The sequence below is a fragment of the Acanthochromis polyacanthus genome, chromosome 9 (assembly GCF_021347895.1).
Source record: "Acanthochromis polyacanthus isolate Apoly-LR-REF ecotype Palm Island chromosome 9, KAUST_Apoly_ChrSc, whole genome shotgun sequence".
NCBI classification, from domain to species: Eukaryota; Metazoa; Chordata; class Actinopteri; family Pomacentridae; genus Acanthochromis; species Acanthochromis polyacanthus.
In genome coordinates, this window is record NC_067121.1 from 22363551 (window position 1) to 22383235 (window position 19685).

The 19685-nt window shown below is 41.3% G+C and overlaps 2 protein-coding genes across 6 annotated transcripts in view; both read left to right on the forward strand.

Annotated features, from left to right (window-relative positions):
- Positions 1-498: 498 nt before the first annotated feature.
- On the forward strand, positions 499-14625 carry LOC127535313 (uncharacterized). 2 transcript variants are annotated; one of them, XM_051952886.1, is made up of 4 exons: positions 499-952; positions 3126-3579; positions 10003-10265; positions 14495-14625. In XM_051952886.1, the coding sequence occupies exons 2-4, from the start codon at positions 3164-3166 to the stop codon at positions 14608-14610; spliced, it is 795 nt and encodes a 264-aa protein (XP_051808846.1). In that variant the 5' UTR covers positions 499-952; positions 3126-3163; the 3' UTR covers positions 14611-14625. The 2 variants fall into 2 exon arrangements, 1 of the variants encoding a protein (XP_051808846.1); XR_007944154.1 differs by lacking the exons at positions 499-952; positions 3126-3579; positions 14495-14625 and adding an exon at positions 8193-9893 and having other exon boundaries at positions 10003-10126.
- Positions 14626-15372: 747 nt separating this feature from the next.
- Positions 15373-19685, forward strand: part of LOC110958116 (voltage-dependent R-type calcium channel subunit alpha-1E-like) — a 53724-nt gene continuing 49411 nt past the window's right edge. For all 4 annotated transcript variants that reach the window (XM_051952883.1, XM_051952882.1, XM_051952884.1 and 1 more), the window contains exon 1: positions 15373-15504. In XM_051952883.1, the coding sequence (XP_051808843.1) occupies positions 15479-15504 (26 nt within the window). In that variant the 5' untranslated portion in view covers positions 15373-15478. The remainder of the gene's footprint in view (positions 15505-19685) is intronic.

Below are 19685 nucleotides of genomic sequence, written 5' to 3' on the forward strand. Positions count from 1 at the left end.
GTGAAAAGCGTCATAAGTTTGAGGTTCAACTTCTCACAACTGAGGCAGCATTGAACCTCTGATTTAATGTGGCATAAAGGCATTTACCTGGTGCTGATAGGCTTCATCAGCATGGCTTCAATGTACATGAACCAAAATTGTTTGAACATAACATAAAGATCCAGGGGACATTTTAAAGACACATGAGGGTATTTGCATCAGATATGAGGATTTAGTTACTACGGAGCCCCGGAAGGGACATGGAGAAAAAACAAAACAGGAAGAATCCCGATAAAGTCCCTTCTGGGGTTCCGTAATTAAGGTGCTAGAATAGCATGCTAATTTGCATTACATACATAAAAAAAAGTAGATACTGTTCTTGTGAGGGTTATTTGCCCTGTTTTCCCCTGTTGACTACCAGTTTTCTCAGCCTTTAATATCTTTGCACTACTATTCTCTGAACCTGCTGTGCCAGGTGTGGCTTTAGTCCACCATCTAGTGGTAAATGTATCTGAGCTGTTTCGCTCACAGCGAAAGACGACAATTCAAAGAAAGACCTGTTGCGTTTATTTCTTCCACAGACGCCCATTTGGTCTCTGGACACGTAAATAAGAGCCACCATGGACAAAGTGGGAGCGCACAATATCCCCCAACTCTGTAAGAGAAGTTTGAAGACACAGCCATTCATTGTGAACCACATGGTGACTCACATCACGGGAGCCAGCTAGTGAAGATGACTGGGATTATTTCCATGCCTCCCTCTGGTCCCCATGCCTGTTTACGCTCATCTGTGCTACACTCCTCTGGCTCCCAGCCACCCTGCAGTATTTATAGCCATACAGCGGTAATCATCACTCAAGGAATCCTCGCGAAATCATCCTCAAACCACCAAACTTGGACTGAGTGAGAGGCTGAATTTAGGATCCACCTAATCGGGGCTGTCTGACGATGAAGGAGCGCTCGTCACCTCAAGGTAAGGCTGTCAAATTCATCCATCATTTATTAGTTAATTGATGTGCGTGTGTGTTTTTTTTAATCTCCTGTCGCGGGTGCTCATGAATCCTCTTCCTCCGGTGTACGTTTTTAGCCTCCTGTCTGTCTCTTTCCACTTGTTATGACTGCTGCTTTGCTCTTTCTTTTCTCCACTTGCTTGTGCGTCAAACACTTAACTCCACGAGCAAAAAGAAACAGCAGCCTAATTAGCAATACCTGTTAACAGGCTAGTTAATGCATTTCTAAAGCGGTTGCCGACCTGCAGCTGACGTGCACAAATTAGACGAGGGGGGCCGCCTGTTGTTCCAGTAGGCTCTGCACTAATTAAAGCGTAGGAGATCACAGCCAGGAGCTCAAATCTGAATTTAAAATAGTCCAGCATTTCCACACAAGTGTTTCAACTTTATTAAATCATACTGCTAAGGTGGACGCCCGCAGCTGTAATTATTGTCTGTGTGCACATTGCTGGAGGTTTTCTGATGTTTTCCACAAAGCATCCTTTTTCTTCTTGTTTGTGAATTACCCAGATGTCACGGACCCACCCTGCATATCGTCCTAGTTTGTTGCCCTGTTTGTTGTTTTTTTCAAGGTGTGCCTGTTGATATAGATGCCTTGACATTTAATCCCCCCTCAGCTCTGGCTGAAAAACTGACTGATAATACTACCTATCACATTTCTTTTGAACTTGAATGGCTGTGCTAAAATCAAAGACAGCCCACCCATGAGCAGCATAAAGCTGTGATCAAGCCACCCGTGTAAATGTGTGCGCTGACCTTGTAGCCTCAGCCGGCTTTCAGAGGAGCACTGTGCTGTGTACGAGGGCAGAGCTCAACTCAGACTGTGTCCAGTTCATGTCTGAGGAGCCCTGCTGCTGATGAGTGAGTCACCGTGCCTTTGCTTCGGCTCCTCCACACTCAGTCATCTTCCTTTCAGCTCCGGCTCACTGGAAACAGCCTTGTTTCGTCTGTCTCTGACTGGCTCGCTGCAAACTTGCTGTTTTCCAGCCTTGCCACTTCATCTCCCCCATATTTCTCTGTTTCAGTCACACACACGCCTAACTGGACAACGGCAGTTGTGGTCAGTAAACAAACACGACCAAATTGAGACTGAAAAAGACAACAACCCCTCTCCCTACACGTTTCATTACTTTTACCAGACACACTTTCTGTACAGACTTATTCCGCCCACCACTGGTACTATTTGTGCGTAGCTGCTGCTCCAAAGCTTTTGTTCTTCCAATCATAGGCACTACTATATCAAAGATCTTAGTGGCAGATGATTTAGAAAATGCACAGTGAAATGGTGGCATCCATTCTGAATTTAATTTGCACCATTCAAAGATTTGAGACACTCTGTCTCCTACATGTCGCTCCTCTGTGTTTTGTCTGTTCCATCGACATGTTTTCATGAATTTAGATTTTAGCTGTTATTCCTGCAGTGCAGTAATGACTGACAGTCAACAAAGTTAACCTTAAACCGAGCTACCAAGACTGGCTGCTACATTGGGTGGCTAAAATTGCGCAGTTTTTAAATATCAATAGAAACAAATCACCCGAGCAGAGTGGTAATTCAAACCTCTTGTAGAGAAAAACAACAGTGTACAGCCATGTTGCACTCCTTTACAAGGCTGTAATTTGGTCCAGCAGTGTAAGTGCAAATGTCAGCATGCCAACATGCTCACAGTGATATTGCTTGCAGTTGTTATGTGCCACATTTACTGCCTTAATAGAAAATTGCAGTATTCAAATAGAGGCTACTGGGAATGATATTACTTTTTGCAGATTTTTATTCTTTGTAAAATCTAGATTATTGGGCATTACAATTTTTTAGGAACCAGTGTCTGGGAGCCATAAATGTCTTTACAACACGATCTGCTAGCCCATTTAAAAGATGTTGAGCTTTTTCACTTGCAGTGTGGTAACTCTGACCTAAGGGTAATATTCATTCATGCTGTGGCCACCAAGAATGTCTGAACAAACTCCAGCGTAATCCATTTGATAGATGTTGAGATATTTCTGTGTGAACCAAAGTGATGGACTAACTGAAAGACACTGTCAGATAAACTGAGGGGACAGGCAAGATGTTATGTTTTATGATTTGCTGTTTTTCTGCCTTTCACTCATCTCCTTCTTTCCTCTTTTCCCCATGTGTAGCATTATGGTGAAACTGCCAGCTCCAGGCTTCTGCAGAGATGCTCACCAGTTCACACCAGTCCCTCTCCCTCTCCCTCTCACCCAACCTCCACTCTCCCTCCAGCTGTGGTCGGCGGGGAGAGACGCACATCCAGTCCTCCCTGTCTCTCCCTGAACCCGAGCCCTGGCGGAAATCCAGCCCTGCCTCCCGTCCTGGCCTGGCACAAGGAGCTCGCTCCTCCTCCCTGCAGGTCCCTCATGCTGTCCCTGAATGCCTGGGGTTGCCCCCTCGAGCAGCCAGCTTTGACGTGCCTTGTGGTCGGGAAGAGGGCTCGTCCGATCAGGGCTCGGGGTCTCTGAGCCCCCACGGCATGCTGCGACGGCGCGGGGGGCTTGTGGAACAAAAGGACATCATCATGGCCCACCAGGCTCACAAAATACAGAGCACGCCGCAAGCCCGCCGGAAGGAGTGGGAGTGAGTATAAAAGATATTCAGAGTCAAAGGATTCCTTTTTGAATTGGCCATGTAAAGATGATAAATCTCCATGGGGAAGGATGGAAGTACCCCTGTTAAAAAATACAAGCAGACACACTGGGTAGGTAGTCTGTAGGCCTGAAGGCTTACAAATCTGTAGATGAGGGTGTAGATTTGATTAGAATGTCAGTAAATCTTTGTTTTTTTGTGGCAGACACATTTCACAGCAAGAAAAGCACAGATGTAAATAAGAACATTCAAGGATTGTGGTAAGCTATGCAAGTGAGCAAGCATGCGTATTAACAGGGCTGTTGAACTGGAAATGGATTGTAGCCAAAACTGATGATGATAATTGCACCTGCACTCATAATGACATGTAGAAATGACATACTGTAGCTTTAGTTGTGTTACGTGCAGGTATTGAATGTATACAAACATCTTTTAGCAGACTGAGCATTTTAACATCCTTCTGCTCACTGTTTAGGTTTTATGATCATTTTATACTCACAGCAGGTGGCTAAAGAACTTGTGTAGACCGAATGCATAGCAGAACACAGTGGAGCAGTTAGCACCTGAAGAGCCAGATATTTGTTGTGGTGGAGACCAAAGGAGTTCATCAGGTGTCCAGAAACAGGAATGAATGGTGATGTTGCTCCACACTGTAAAAACTCAAAATCTTACCAAGTCTATTTGTCTTATTTTTAGTCAAAACGTCTCAAAATGTCACTTAACAAGTGACATTTCGGCAAGGCGGAGGGACTTGTTTAAAGACAATGCCTCTTAAATATTTTGTTAAGTCAAACATTCTTGAAATTGTCTTGTTTTGAGTTGAATTTTACAAGAAAACTCAAAATAAGTTTAACCCTCGTGTCGTGCTGCGGGTCAAATTGACCCGTTTTAAAGTTTGAAAATGTGGGGGGAAAAAAAACCCATTTCCACAGTGAAACTTTAGATGTCCATATTTTCAACATTTTTGGGAAATCTTTAAACATTTTTGGTGTGGAAAAAAAGAAATGTTAAAAATGTTTCTTAAGAACATTCACAAAAATATCAACAAAAATCCAGCAAATTTTGCTTTTTTTTTCGATTTTTGATTTGTTTTTTGTAAATGTTCTTAAAGAAAATTTTAGAAGTTTTACTGATTTATATATATATATATATATATATATATATATATATATATATATGTGTGTGTGTGTGTGTGTGTGTAATTTCTTTAGATATTTTTAGGATTTTTTTGGAAGATTTTTACTCATTTTTGGAAAATATTTACAAGAATTTTCTTGCCAAATTTGGGGGAATTTTTTTTTTAGTGAAACTTTTAAGGGAAACTTTTAAGGAATTATTGAAATTTTCTTCCTGAAGATTTTGCAGCTTTTCAGAAATTTGGGAATTTTTTTCTACATTTTATTAGACAAGGAAACAATATTTTGGTGCCCATCCATGAGGACAACAGGAGGGTTAACACATCTCAAATTAGGTTACATGAAAGCGAAAATCTATTTTTGAGCAAAAAAGTGCTTTTTTTTTTTTTTTTAGCATATCTGGCTTATTTTAAGACACCTAAGCTTGATAGTCCTGGTAAAATGTAGCTTAAAATAATTTTTCCCAGCTAATTTTAAGATCTCAATATTCTAAATATCATATCTTATTTCAAGAAATCTTACCAAGCCTTTTTTTCACTTGTTCTACTGGCAATTTTTTTTCACTTATTTCAAGGTAAAAGTTCCTTGAAATATTTTTTTTCTTGTTTTGAGAGGGACATGTTTTCCAGTACATGTCTGCTTAATGTCTCGTTCTCAAACATTATGATGATCGGTCAGCTGCGTTTTCGGCCTGCCTCTTTGCCCCTTAGTGACCAGGAAAAGCATACATGAATATATCATGCTTATTTACTTTAAATTGGCATTAGTCAAAGTGCAGCATATAATGTCGATTGATCAACTCTGCTGCTTTTAGCTCACTGATTAGTTCTACAGCCTACACACAGTTTTGTTAACCCCTGAAGCTTCCTGAATGAATCCTGACTTGAATTTAGTGCAACATGTGAAATCATTGCATTGAAGGCAAAACCTTCTGCTAGCGCCCACTGTGAAATGGCAAAAATCTGAACTAAATTAATGCTTTACGAAGAAAGTTTAGCATGTAGCAGCCGATAGGTTTCCAGACATTTTTTTACAGTAGCTCCACAAAGCTGGACTTAATTAGTTTTGGTGGCCAGAATGAGACACCTCCAGTCAAACTTATAATACCTGACTTGGAGTGTTTATTCCTCCTAGTGGCCACTTGTGGTCAAAACATGTATAATGCATCTGTGAGGGAATTTTTTTGTGGAATTAATTGTTAATTATTACATGACAGTTTCTCAGCAGAATATGTTGTGTGTATGAACATTATGACCTTACTTCCTCCTTCATAATACATTGGCAGAGCCGTATTATGAAAGATATAAAAAGCTGCATTTTCTTTTACATAATTGTTTTTGCTAGCATTCCTCCTTTTCCTTGCTTTTGTGGGCACATGGCAGCTTTTCTTAATGTACCATGGCTTCCAACTATCAGTAAGGTTGTCCATAATTATACTAGAGATCAAAAATTATTGTTTGTTGTTCACATATGAAGCACTTCTTTTAAAAGGCGCTCCATAGCAGTATTACATATGCTAGTGCCTTTGTTGCAGGTGTTGTTATAGTCCTCCCAATGAATCACCAAATCAGTTCCAGCCACTTCTATCAGTTGATTTGATGTTTTTCTGTTTTTTTTCCCCCCTCATGTAACATTGTCGACTGCGGTTTTCTGTAATCAGATGCTTTGTCGTGTTATTAATTGCAGAGCTCATGGTGCTTGCTAGTGAACTTCTGAACTCTGGAGCCACATCGCGCTGATTCTCTGCTTCCTGCCACTTGAATGTAAAGTGGTACTCCATCAGCGTTACCTCCAACCTCCCAGCTAATCCCTCCTCCTCCTCTTCCTCCTACAATTTTTTTCCTCCGTCCTGATTTCTCTCCCCGTCCACTTCACTGGTGTGCTGTCATGTTTTCATTTTTGCTTTCCATCTTTCTGTCACAGAAAGCAGACCGAGGTCATTTTTTTTGTCTGTTTACAGGCATTTCACGCTTGCATTGCCTGCACCGACAACTGTAGCATGTAATTAGTAGAGAATATTTTTAAAATGCTCTAAGGAACAGAGCCTAACAGTAATTTCAGAGCACTAATGCACATGTATTGTGGTTATTTGTCCATTAGGGGATGCTAGGGAATCAAAGTAGAGAAGCAGCAGGGAGGCAGCATATGATGCCTTTAGAGCTAAGCAGTACAGTTGAGACATTGTTGAGCTTACTCTCACAATGCTAAATGGCTTTTGTGAAGACCCGAATAACGTTGCTGAGTGATGTGGCATTTCTGTAAAGCAGATTTTTGACTGTGAGAAAAGCTTTTCTTTGTCACGAAACTATTCTGAGGTTTATGTATAGGTACCCCACTTTTTGAGCTTTTGGGGTGCTAATGTTCAGATTTGGATCGTTATTTTGAAGCCGTGGCCATGATTTAATTATGTTTCAACGTTAACTGTTACAGTGTCATGCCAATCTGCGATGATATAAGCAGCAGTTATTGGTCGAATCAAACTGACATAACTCAGTACTAGAGGATGTCTGTTGCTAGGGAACAGAGAGAAAAATAAAATGCTAAAACCACTCCAGTCAATGTTGGGTGAAAGCCTCTCTGCAATTATATAAATGCTCCTCAGAGTTCTGGCACAAAGTACGCCCATTAACGTTTTAACTCGCAGTGCATGTCACCTGCTGCTTCTCTTCATCCGTCTTCCTCTATATGTGCCTCCAAAGATGCTTTTATTTGCCCAAGTACGCAAATAAATGCAACGCCCGCCGCCGTGTTCTCCTTATCGCATCTGTTTTTCCGTAAATATGTTTCCCTCTCCGTCTTCTTTGGCCCCTTTTTTGCTAAGTTCATCTCATTCAAAGTTTGGTTAGGCCCAGGCAAACTGATATAAGCTTGTCTGCTCTTGCGCTAAGAGTTTGCACAGCTATTTTTGGACGCCTTCGAGTAGGCTGCAGGCAGGAGCCCAACAAAAGCCAAACACTCTTAAAGCAGACTACACCTGGGCGTCTATCTGTACTGTATTTTCGATCATCGGTGTAGTGACGGGGCTGAGCTGAGGTCTGTCAGTTTCCGCCTTCAAGATGTCCAATGACCGCGATGGGGAGGCCGCTGTGTGCATTGGGAGAAACCGATTTCTGTAGGAAGAGGTTGCACTATTGTGCAACATGGCTTTTGTTGGCAGAAATGAAAAGAACGGAGCAGGAATTCAAGAGAGCTATGTCGCTATGGAAACAACAGCAAAGAGAGCTGGAGACACACACATATACAGATATGCACTGTTTGCAGAGATGGACAAATATTTTTGTTGGGCAACATACAAGTAGATTATTTTTTTGCTATGAGTGTTTATGTAAGACGTTTTAAAGCAGGAAATTGAAATAAATGTTAAATGTATGAATGCACTGTACAGACTCTTGCAGTGATGTGCATTATCAGGCAGAGAATTGCTCACATTACATGCAATCTCTTCTCTTTTTCCTTTTTTTTTTTTTTCCATTCTGCACTTAGGTCAGTGTTTGTTGCTGCCCTGCTTTGCATGAAGTGACACGCCCGCCTGCTTCACACAGATTAGGAAGAGGAGGTAACAGAGCCCTGGCTGAGTTTTTTGGACCTCAGTTAGCAACTTATTCATAGATCCTGTTAAATCTTTTTTGTCCCTTCTCCCCCAGATCTCAACTTGTTTGCCAAGCATGAATTTGTCACTCTCTCTTGGCTTGCTCTCACAATCCCCCCCTGTCTAAGCCCTCGCTCCCTGCCCGTCTGCACACTGTGATACCTGCAGCACCGCACAGTCTGCCGGTCAGCACCAGTGTGACGTTTTGTGTCGGGACATCGACGCCGTGGGTTGATTTTAATTGTGACGAACGGCGGCGTGCGCGAAACGAGGCTCGGTTGAATAATATCATGCCTGTGGGGGCTGAAGTGGTCATCTTCAGGAAACTGTGGGGAGGGGAGGAGAGCAGCAGATGGAGCGAGAGAGCCCAGCTGCCTAATGAGGTCTCACTTGTGGCAGTCAGCGTGAAGAAGACGACCCTGCTTTCTTTTGCTTTCCCTCAAAAAGGGAGCAGCCCTAAGATCTATTTCATGCTCTATTTTTACTCCTGACTTTTACTCCAATATTAGCACAATGGCCTAGTTTTTAAATGCTTTAATAGTGCAAGTCTGTCTCTATTAATGAAAATCTGACAATGTTGTCTGCCTATCAAATGGTGTTCAGATGGGGCAACTAAGTCCAGCGTATATAAAGAGCAGCTTCTTGTGTGTGTGAGCTCTTTCACTTGCTTCTTGTATCCACATATCCACACACCTGTTCTCCTTCACTGTGCATTGTCTAGTATCTGGTTTTATTTAGTTTTCACACCCCTCTCTTTTCCCACAGCACCCACAAACATCTTTACATAATTGTTTTTGAGCCACATACCCACACAGCCTACTGAAATCTTCTTCTTTTTTAGGAAAATGTTTCTGTTCGTCCTCAACAAACTGTAATTGCTATGGAAACAAAGCAGGCCTATATGTCCCTCCTCTCCAACCAGTTTTCATTCAGATGAATTTTGAAATCGCCATGAAATAGTGCTGTGGGAGGGGGCTGCCGGTTTGCTTATGCGCTCCTGGCTGATCATTTTTTTCCCAGTAGGTGATGAGACGGACTGATCTAGCTGTTCAAGCAACCTTCTAGCTACATTTTCGCCTGTTTATCGAAGACGTTTGCTAGAGATTCTCGTCTAGACGCTTCCTTTCGCGCGACATCTTCCTTTTTTTGTCAACTTTACCGGGTCGAGAGGATGCGTAAAGTTTGGGAAGACTTCCCTCGGATCTCTGCGTCTGATCAGCACAGAGTAGTTTCTGATCACTTAGCTGCCGGTTTGTCTGATGAGAACGAATTTCGATGTTGATAGAAAATTGCAAGGTTTGAACCCGTTGGATTTTTTCGCTCTCAGAGTTTAGAAACGCGCACACGTTAAAAGTTGTCCAGAGCTGATTTTACGCACGGTTAAACAGATGGATAACTGAGGGTTTTTTTTTTTTGCAGTCTGAGCACCTGAATCATCGTTAAGTACATGGAAGATTTTCCTGAAACATAAGCCAACTGAATGCTATAATCCCTTTTTCTCTCTTGTGGATATGGAGCGATAGGAATCTGTAACTTTTTGGGGGAATTTTGGCGCTCGACAAGCTGTCAGTGGATTGAAGGTGAAGGATTTTTTTTCCCCACGGTTAGCTCCACTTCATATTTTCGTCCATTTAGGTAAAAAAAAAAACCCAATCACTCTAAGCCGGTCGTCTCCTCATCTCTTTGTAGAATGGCTCGGTTTGGAGACGAGTCCGCTCCCACCACGGTGGACTCCGGGGATGGGGACTTGGAGCGCGGCGGCGACGGACAGGACGCGGCGGCGGCTGGACTCACGGCTTCCATGAAACAAGCCAAGGCGCAGCGGGCCAGGACCATGGCTCTGTACAACCCAGTGCCCCACCAGCAGAACTGCCTCACCGTCAACAGGTCGCTCTTCATATTTGCAGAGGACAACATCATTAGGAAATACGCACGGCGAATAATTGAATGGCCATATCCTTCCATGAACATATTAGACTGGTGTTTAAAGTTGTTTGTGCTTAGAGTTTGAAATGATTCATCTTGGCTGTGGCTGGGTCAGCACCACGGACAGCTACAGCCAGCATGTGAGCTGCTGCAGCTACAGTGTTGTCTGAAAAGTGCAACTCAGTCCTGCCAGTGTTTTTGCATGACCTCCTTCATGAGCACTGCACCCTCTTTGTTCAGTGTCCTCGCTTGTCTGCATAGCCCACTCCATGATTTCAAGCTGCTAGTTAAACCATCAGGGTGAAAATCGCCTCTGTAATTAATTCCTCTCCATAGCTGAGTGTAACTGCTCCATAGTTCTGCTTAATCAGTAACTTATTTGCTCATCTGTGGGCTTCATTCGCTCCATTGCTGGCAGAAAGCAGAAAGTTAGCATGTGGTGATCATTAGAAGCAGCTCTGCTCACTGTGGGGGTGGCATGTAGGCACATCTCTGATGCCTTAGTGCTCATTGGAATATGAACCTGGCCATGAGTAGGTGTCAGTTCAAATCCACCAGGCAGCGTTTTTTGTATCCTGCTGTAGCGTTGGCCAACAGTTTCTTTCTGCTGAACTTCGACAGACCTAACAAAGCTTATCAGGGAACTTATTTCATTCCAGCCACAATATGTATGCACAATCACATTAGTAATTACAATAAGACACAAGATGCTTGTTGGCTTTCTACTTACGCCTGTATATCCTGTTCAAGTTTTAATTGTTTTCCAAAGCAACTGCGTACATGTTTTGGTAGCATAATCAATTCAGCAGCATCACTCATTTGCCATATCTACCCACTGCTCCTCCTGTCTTACACCCCCTCCAGTGCAGCGTGCCAGTCTCCCACTGTTACCTAACCACAGGCTGTGTGGGAGTGGGGCTAGTGGTCAAGACTAGCTGGCCACTGGCACCACGGTAATGTGACTGTCGGTATCACAGAGGCAGAGGCATGTGGGAGAGAGCTGGCCAGTAGTACTGTGGTGAATCGTGGGCTGTAAAAGCAGCACATGTCAGAGTGTTGACCGGGTGAGACCCATAACGTCCAAGTCCTGAGCCTGTAGGTGCAGAACGGATTCATGTGAATTGGTGCCACTGGTGTCGCTTTGATTGTGCGTTGCTGCACATCTATACTGGAGTATGACAACAATACACACAGGCTTACTAATCATTACTGGGACATTTACTCTCCAATGAAGCCCAAAGACTCACCATAGTGGTTAATAAGATTCTCAATCCTAGTCATTTATACTCAAAAATTCCCAATGTATGTTTATTAGTTGATTATAGAAAACTGATGTGAAAAATGCCCTTTGTGGAATCACAAACCTAAGAGCTGGAATTCTGTTTGCAGCTTCTGTAGTGTGAGGGTTTGTTGCTTATCTTCTGGTCCGGAGGATGGACAAACTAAACTGCTGACAGTGCACACTGCTGTAAAGATTTTCGATTATTTATGTATTTTATCTACCTTTGAGGCCGCAGTAGGTTTCCATTCATTTGCATACATCACGAAGATGCACTTGCAGACTCCTAAAGCTTCATTTAATTACATAATCCATCACAGTCCATTAATTACCGTCAAATTTAACACTTTACTGTATCTGTGGGAGAAGAAACTGTAAAGTACTGCGGATGTATGGACGGTTTAAAGAGGCAGTTTAAATACATTTTTATTGACCAGCTTAATTCACATAGTAGACATGAATGAACTCAATCACTTGAGAGATTAAAACTTCATCTAGAAAAGCTTTGAGAATTAGCTAATTCTCATTCTTCAAGCAAAATTGGAAAAGATTCTCTGCTCCAGATTCTTGCTGTGACTCACTGCTTTCCTTTGTGCTTTGTGATTTTAAGATGAATACTTTTGACTTGTGGACTGTTGGTGACACAAAACGAATTGCTTGAAGATGCAACCTTGGGCTTCAGACAAAAACAATTGAGATGTTTTTTCTCTTTTATTGACATTTTACCGGCTTGAGGAAGAATAACCGTCAATAAAATGTCAGTTGCTGATCAGTAAACCCATAATGTATCTGCTGATAATCAGTAAGTCAAGAACATATAACAAAATGAGTTGAAAATGCAAAGTAGAGCCCTGATCTAACAGATCAGAGTTTGATGTGCAAAATGGCTAAAAGCAGTGAGCGTGGTTTGATCTAAATGGGCTTAAACTTGCATAATGACCAGTGTGCACGGTAACAGGTAATGGTTAGCGACAGTAGTGGGCGAAATTTATTAAATATTTCCCACTTTAGCTATTTTCGACCACTTTCGATGGCAACAATGTGGACTTGTCAATGTGAGTCAGTGTGAGTCCCAGAGGCCCCCATCTCAGCCCTCCTCTGTGAGTCAGTGACCCCATTTCACTAAAGGCAGGAAAATTAATAACAAGGAGCCCCTTCCTCATGGGAGCGCCGCAGGACTGAAAGTCACAAGTGTCTGTGCACACATAGTCACACACAGTGCATGCTGCTTTACACACGTGCACACGCTGCACCCGAGGGCCCATACAGGTGTACATATACAGACAGGTGTTTCAGTGACTAGAAAATCTGCAAAGGTGTGCTTGGGTTTTCACTACCAGAAAAGATTTAGGCACAAAAATGACCTGCAAATAGTAGCTTGTAAGGAATGAAGCACGAGTTGTCATAAACGTGAAAGATGAATGAATATGTAAATATTTTAGAGCTAAATGATTTTTTTTTGTTGATCATTGTGCATTGTTTAGCAACTGATTAGTCATTGGGTGTAGAAATTTTAAGAAAATTGTGAAAAATCCCCATCACGGTTTCCGAAAACACCAATGAGATGCTATTATTTTTCTGAGATTTTAAGCACGAGGCAAGGAAAGCAGCAAGTCATCACAGCTGAGAAGATGCAGCTCAACATGATTAATTTATAACCAAAAATAGCTGGTGGATATTTTCTTCATCTCCACTAATTGATTCGTTTCAGCTTTAAAATGTGTTATTGCAAGATTGCAACTTTCACTACAGTTGTTTTTTTTTTATGTGTTGGCACATTGATCATTTCATTCTAAAAACCTAAACCAGTGGGAATTAAATGAATTGAGCTTTCAGATTTCCCACATACTCTTATATTGTCTGTAGAAGTTCTCAAGACTTTAAGTTAATATGTGTTTTTTTTTTTAAATAAAAGTGGTATAAAGGGGTCAAGATCCTAAGCCCCAATCTTCGGCAAACTGATTTTCCAAAAAACAAACAGAATTCTCACATTGAAAACACAGAATGTTTGACAGATTTCCTTAAGAAATGACCTAAATGATTAACTGATTATCAAACTTGACGTTGACTCATTTTTCTGTTGAGTAATTGTGTCAGCATTACATAATTTATACATTCATTAAAGCACCTTCTGTGTCGGGTGTTTTCGCGTTCATACTGCTGTCGAAGGCTGCATTGTTCTGGTTGTGATTTCGAGAATTTCATAACATTTTATGGAATCTTACAACCTCATTAATCCTGCTGAAGTACCTCATAATTCAGCAGTTTTTAGTAACAACCTTGGCTGCATTTCTTTAGTGGCAAGGAGAGGACGTCTGAAGAAGCAAGTTTGTCATATGCTGAGAAGCTGAAATGGATGCATACTGTGCACCGTATAGACGGCTGTGATGCCGCAGTGAAAGGAGCCATGAGCTAAGTGTTTGCTGTAGTTTTGTGCAGTTGGACCACTCAGGCCAAGGTGACTTCACAGCGCTCTCATTCCCTCCCTAACCTGCTCTCTGTCTCTTCATGAAAAAGCACTTTTAAAAGCAGGTTGCCATGGATACTGCAATCTCTCTAACAGATTGCTTCCAATACCAGCGAATATGAACCATGCCATTATTCATCTGTCATTTAATCATCCACCCATCTATTTTTTTTAAATTTTATTTTTACCTTAAACTGAACCACGTCTCTAAAGTGTTTGTGGAATTTTTCCAGAAACTACTGTAAATATGAAGAAACGTATTGCTGTCAGTGTGTTGAATGTTTTCAGCTTTACATCTGAGGAAATGTGTGCGTTGCTCAGCTGAGTATATCATTGTCTGTTAGCAGAGTCTCCAAAAATGAAGAAGTATGAGCTGCAGTTTTGTCTGGTAATAGCCAGGGAGAAGGACCTTTTTTAGCTTTGGGTGTTTTTCTATGTCTTCTAGGTAGAATTATTCTCTTTGTCCGTGTGTCACAATCAGAAAACGCTCCTTAACTTTGCCGCCTTTACACCGTTTGAGTACATGATCCTCGCCACCATCACTGCGAACTGTGTTGTCCTGGCCTTGGAGCAGCACCTCCTGGGGAGGACAAGACCCCCATGGCAAGAGGCTGGTGAGGACTAAAATCTGTTTCCATATCCTCGACACGCACATGGATTTTCGACATGTGGACACATGAGGGGATGGAAAACAAACCAGAATGTGTGGGGGTTGAGGAGTTGTTTTTGTGCTATAATCTGCAGGTTTTGCTGAAGTACAGTGTGGAACACGTCCAATATCAACAGAAAGCAACCTCCTTCTGAGCTGAGAGAGGATAGTTTTAGTCCTGAGGGTTTAGTTATAAGAAAGTTTGAAATCAAATCATGTAAATATGATTGGATCTCTCACAATTGAGCGTGGCTTTATCATGCAATCAAGCTGTAGAGTTCTTTATCTCCACCCACACCTCTCTCGCTCTGATTGCTACATTTGGAGGAGTGGGTAATTAATAAATTAGACTTAAAATAATTATAATATTTTAGTTTTTATGATTTTATTGATGAGTGAGTTAACCAGTCATCTCAGATTATATTATTTCAAGATGAGTCATTGAAAGAGAAGATTTTTGTTGTAAATTATTAAAAAATTGTAGGTTTGGTTCATGTTTCAAGTATATCAAGAGATAAATGAGCAGCTAATGTAGGGAAACAGGATTAGACACTTGGAAGCTGTGTTTTTTTTTACTAGTCAATGAGTTTTTAAGGCTTTACAGCTCAGTGTCTCAGTAAAAACGTCCATGATTAAGTTGTCATGGTATTATGGCAGTATTTTGTTGTTTATCATCTCAGTTTAACTTTCCTGAAGACCCTGCTGACCTATATATTTCGCTATTCTCCCAGGAAAGACAGAGCCATACTTTATTGGGATATTCTGCTTTGAAGCGGGGATCAAGCTGGTGGCGCTTGGTTTTGTTTTCCATAAAGGCTCCTATCTGAGGAACGGCTGGAACGTCATGGACTTCATCGTCGTACTCAGTGGGTGAGTGACATCCGCCGGTCTCCTTGACGACCTGAATTTTCAACAACGTGAGAAATGTTTGTTTTAAACATTGTCAAGTTATTACTTGCTAAACATACTGGTGAAATCTGTTTTTGGGAGGAGCGACAAATCTCACCTCTCAGCTTCACCATGCTACTCAGACAGAGGGCCAATCAAATCTGAGCGAAGCAGTGAGGCTGAGATGTAAATATGATCGTCTCTTCCCAATTTTCTCCTCAGATATGTAAACGTAAGCATTGGACTTTCTCTGGTTGATGTAACAGTCTTATAGTTTTATGTAATGGCCGCCAGTTTTTAATTAATTCAGCTTTTTGTTTTTAAGAAATCGTGTCATTTTGGCATGACAATGGCTCGAAATACTACAGTACCCAACAGCCTCTTCTGATGCTTGCCACGGAAAGAAGTCCAGTCATGGGGTAGCCGAGCCAAGTCTTTGCTTTGCTGTCACCATTGAGAACAAACCATGGCACCGTATCGGCTTTTTTTGGACACATCATTTCGATGCAAATTGATTTAAGCTGCAGATTGTGTTTTGAGGTTTCTAAGAATCATCATCTTTAGCTTTCACACGTTTTCAGTGCCACACATAAATGAATTTTAATCTTGGCGACTGGTGTTTCTTAGCAGAATCCCATTTTGAACCTGTCTACCTCAAAGTACAAAGGCTTCTGTCTTTGATGTTTTTATAAAAGAACACAATATTCGAAGTGTGTAATCTCCTGTACTGATAATTTAACTGGGAGTGTTTCACTGGAAGTACTCCAGCTGTGAGTCACATAGCGTTGTGAGTGGGAAAAATGAATGGGACTTTTTACTTTTTGAGACCGGGGCACAGGAAATCGCTCCGCCTGCTTCACAAATCTATTGCACGTCCTGGAAAAACACATTAAAAGCAAAACATGAGTGGCGAATGAGCACTGCTGGAGCACCAGGTCCACGCTGACTCTGACACTTGTTCGCTGTCGTCGTCGTCAGAAGCAGCTGGTTGTCTCTCTGCAGCACAGAGGAGCTGGAAAGCAGCCGGAAAAACTGTCTTCACCAGGTTGACTAAATGTAGTATCCATGTGGGATGTGCAGGTAGAAATTAGCAATGTTTTTATGTATAAATTCATTGGTTCTGTGAATTTATTAAAAGCCCACAGTAAACACCAGCCTTATCAGTCATTGCAGATCATGTTAAAAAGTTAAAAACATCAACAGGAAGAGATCTGTGCGATTTGAACAGCTGTCTGTGGGGTTTCCACAACAGAGGAGAAGCAGACTTGAAATGCTTTGTGTCCCAGTATGGCTTGATACATTTGATGGATTTATCTCCTTTCTATGTGGCGTGGCCTTCAGGCTTTGGATTGGCAGTATGCGTGTGTCCTTCTTGCAAAGCTGTCCTCCTGCTTTTCTTTGGTGAATGTTTAGTGATCTTACTCATAGCTGCAAAAGCACACATGTGATTAATAACTTTTACAATGGTTCAGTTCCATTAAGTGTCCCAGTATGCCATTTCAATGAGCGAGCATGGACAATAACAGATAGCACAAGAGTAAATGTCTGCTGTAAAAAAGACATGTATTTCGGTGTTGTTTTCATGTTTTTGTTGAAGGTGTACAACCCATTGAACCCCTGAATCTGCCATCTGGTTTTTAAAGCATGTTTTCTTTTTAAAAATTGCCAAAATTTTGCCATTTATCAGAGACTTTTAAAGCAAAAGGAATCATCAGATTTTCTGCCAAACTTTATGGTGACGCTTGAACTACTCATCTGAAATGTTCATCAGGAAACCTAACCAAAGCAAAGTGGAAAATGGTGCAGTTTCTTCAAAATCATTGTATTCTACGTGTCTTGGTTCAAAATTGGAGAAGTACTGTCTTCATGCATGTGCAGGACTTCATATGGGAGTTTAAAAAAATGAGCCCACAGTGAGTAAAAATATGACAGGAGAATCAATATCAAGACATGGTTTGGGGTTCCTCTATATCAGGGGTGTCAAACATGCGGTCTGCGGACCAAAACTGGCCCTCCACAGGGTCCAATCCGGCCCTCAAAGTCTAAAGATTCCAGAAAAGACATTAACTTCGCTTGTGTTCCCGTTTGCAGCAGAGACTGTACTTCTTGCGCAGGCTAAGACGGTATGGTGTGAACAAAAACGTTATGTTTTTATTTTATCAGGCAGTACTGGAGAGCTTAATCCGCTATGGGATGTCAGCCTGGTATGGAAACCTGACTGTAAAGATGAAAAGCAAACTGGCTCGTTTGGTGCACACGGCCATGAAGGTGATGGGGAAAAATGACTACCAATCCTTGCAGTCCATTTATGAGCGAACGGTTCTAAGGCAAGCTCAGAGGATAGTGACTGAACCGTCACATATCCTTCATACAGAATACAAGCTCCTTCCCTCAGGCAGACGGTACAGAGTCCCCAACTGCAGACTCAACCGTTTTAAGAACTCATTTGTTCCCACCTCCATCAAACTCCTAAACAATGCTGCTTAGGCCGAAGATTGTGCAATTATTTTTAATTTTTTATAGCGTATGTTTGTGTCATGTGTGACCTTCGGGACATGTGCAATACTGTTTTTTTTTTTTTATGTGCAATATTGTTTTTATGTGTTTTTTGTGCAATACTGGTAGCACAGCTCTGAGTCCAAGACAAATTTCCCCAAGTGGGACAATAAAGTATATTGAATTGAATTGAATAACTGCAGATTATAAATTTGTGAAACTGCAAATTTAAAATAATTTCTAGACCACAACAAGTTGTTTTGATCATAAAGTACAGTACTATATTGCTCATTGCTCTTTTGTGTCTCTTTTGTGATATTTTGTCTTGTTTTTGTTGGTTTTCTTTTGTCTGACTTTTGTCGTTTTGTGTTTCCTTTTTGTCTCACTTGTGTTTTTGTTGTTTTTTGCCATTATGTGTTTTGCTTTATTTGCTGTTTTGTGTGTCATTTTTTTCTCGTTTTTTGTCTCGCTTGTGTAGTTTGACCATTTTGTCGTTTTGTTTCTTTTTGTCTCGTTTGTGTCATTTCTGTAATTTCAGTGACTTGTGACTTTGTTTTTTTCTCTTTTTGTCGTTTGGTTTGATTTTGTATATTTTTTCTGTTGTTTTGGTCTCTTGTTTTTTGTCTTGTTTATGTCATTTGTATGATTTTTTTTTTGGTCGTTTTTTTGCCCATTTTTTTAAAACTTTTTTTGTTCGTTTTGTGTCATTTTTTTGTCATTTTGTTTCTCTATTATGCTATGACTTTACTGCTGCTGCCCGCTTGAGATCAAACTGGGCTGAGTTTGGCCCACGAACTAAAACGAATTTGGCACCTCTGCTCTCCACGCTCGCGATTGTCTTTATATTAGCGTTAGAACAGCATTAGCACAAAAAGCTTTTTAAAGTAAAGCTAACTGTAGCACTGAAGTGGAGCTGAAACGTCTTTCTGTCAAAGAATATAAAACTAGTAAGTAGTGTAATGCTGTGTTTGCATATGACCATAGTACACTATAGTATTATGTCATATGTTTAAAAAAAATAGTTATGCCTGTGAATGCTTAGAAGGGCCCTAATTGCTCTCTTTTAATTCTGAATTAAGTCAAACTCCATGACGAACTGCAAACTTCACTGAACTGTGTGAGTAGAAAAAAAGTTTTAAATTAATGCTCAGCAACTGATTTTGCAATTATTTCTGACAGAATTCATTTCTCATTAACCGGGCTGTGGCTGGTGAACCAAAACATTCATTTCAGACATTGATTGTCAAGTTATGTTGGTGCATTCGTGCATGTGTCGCAGCTTGTGTCAATATTTTTTATATGCGTGCTTTCTCTGCTTCTAATCTCGACATATTGTGCCTCGTGACTGACATATGGTGAGCAATTGTTGACCCAGTGGAGTGGTCCTGATTGTTGTCGATGCATTTGTTCACCGTGAGCGTATACGTTTACACCCTACACACATCCGCAGGAAAACACAACACAAAAATGCAGGAGAATGCGTGTTTCCATGGCACAGTCGGGCTCTGCAGTCAGCGATAGGTGGGTGGATAAGTGGATTGGCAGTTGTGTCTAAAACCTGCTTTGGTTCGCCCCCAGGACCTCTGTGAATTAAATGTGAATGCAGCGCTGGAGATGTTATGCAAAAGCATAGGAGTGCATGGATAGAGAAGAAAGGAGAGGGAAAA

Excerpts from the sequence above, each read along its gene's own strand:
- LOC127535313 (XM_051952886.1), top strand. The coding sequence starts at position 3,164 with ATGCTCACCAGTTCACACCAGTCCCTCTCCCTCTCCCTCTCACCCAAC. Across the intron at positions 3,580-10,002 it reads GCCCGCCGGAAGGAGTGGGA|AATGGCTCGGTTTGGAGACG; the intron begins GTGAGTATAAAA and ends ATCTCTTTGTAG. Across the intron at positions 10,266-14,494 it reads ACGGCGAATAATTGAATGGC|CACCGTTTGAGTACATGATC; the intron begins CATATCCTTCCA and ends TTGCCGCCTTTA.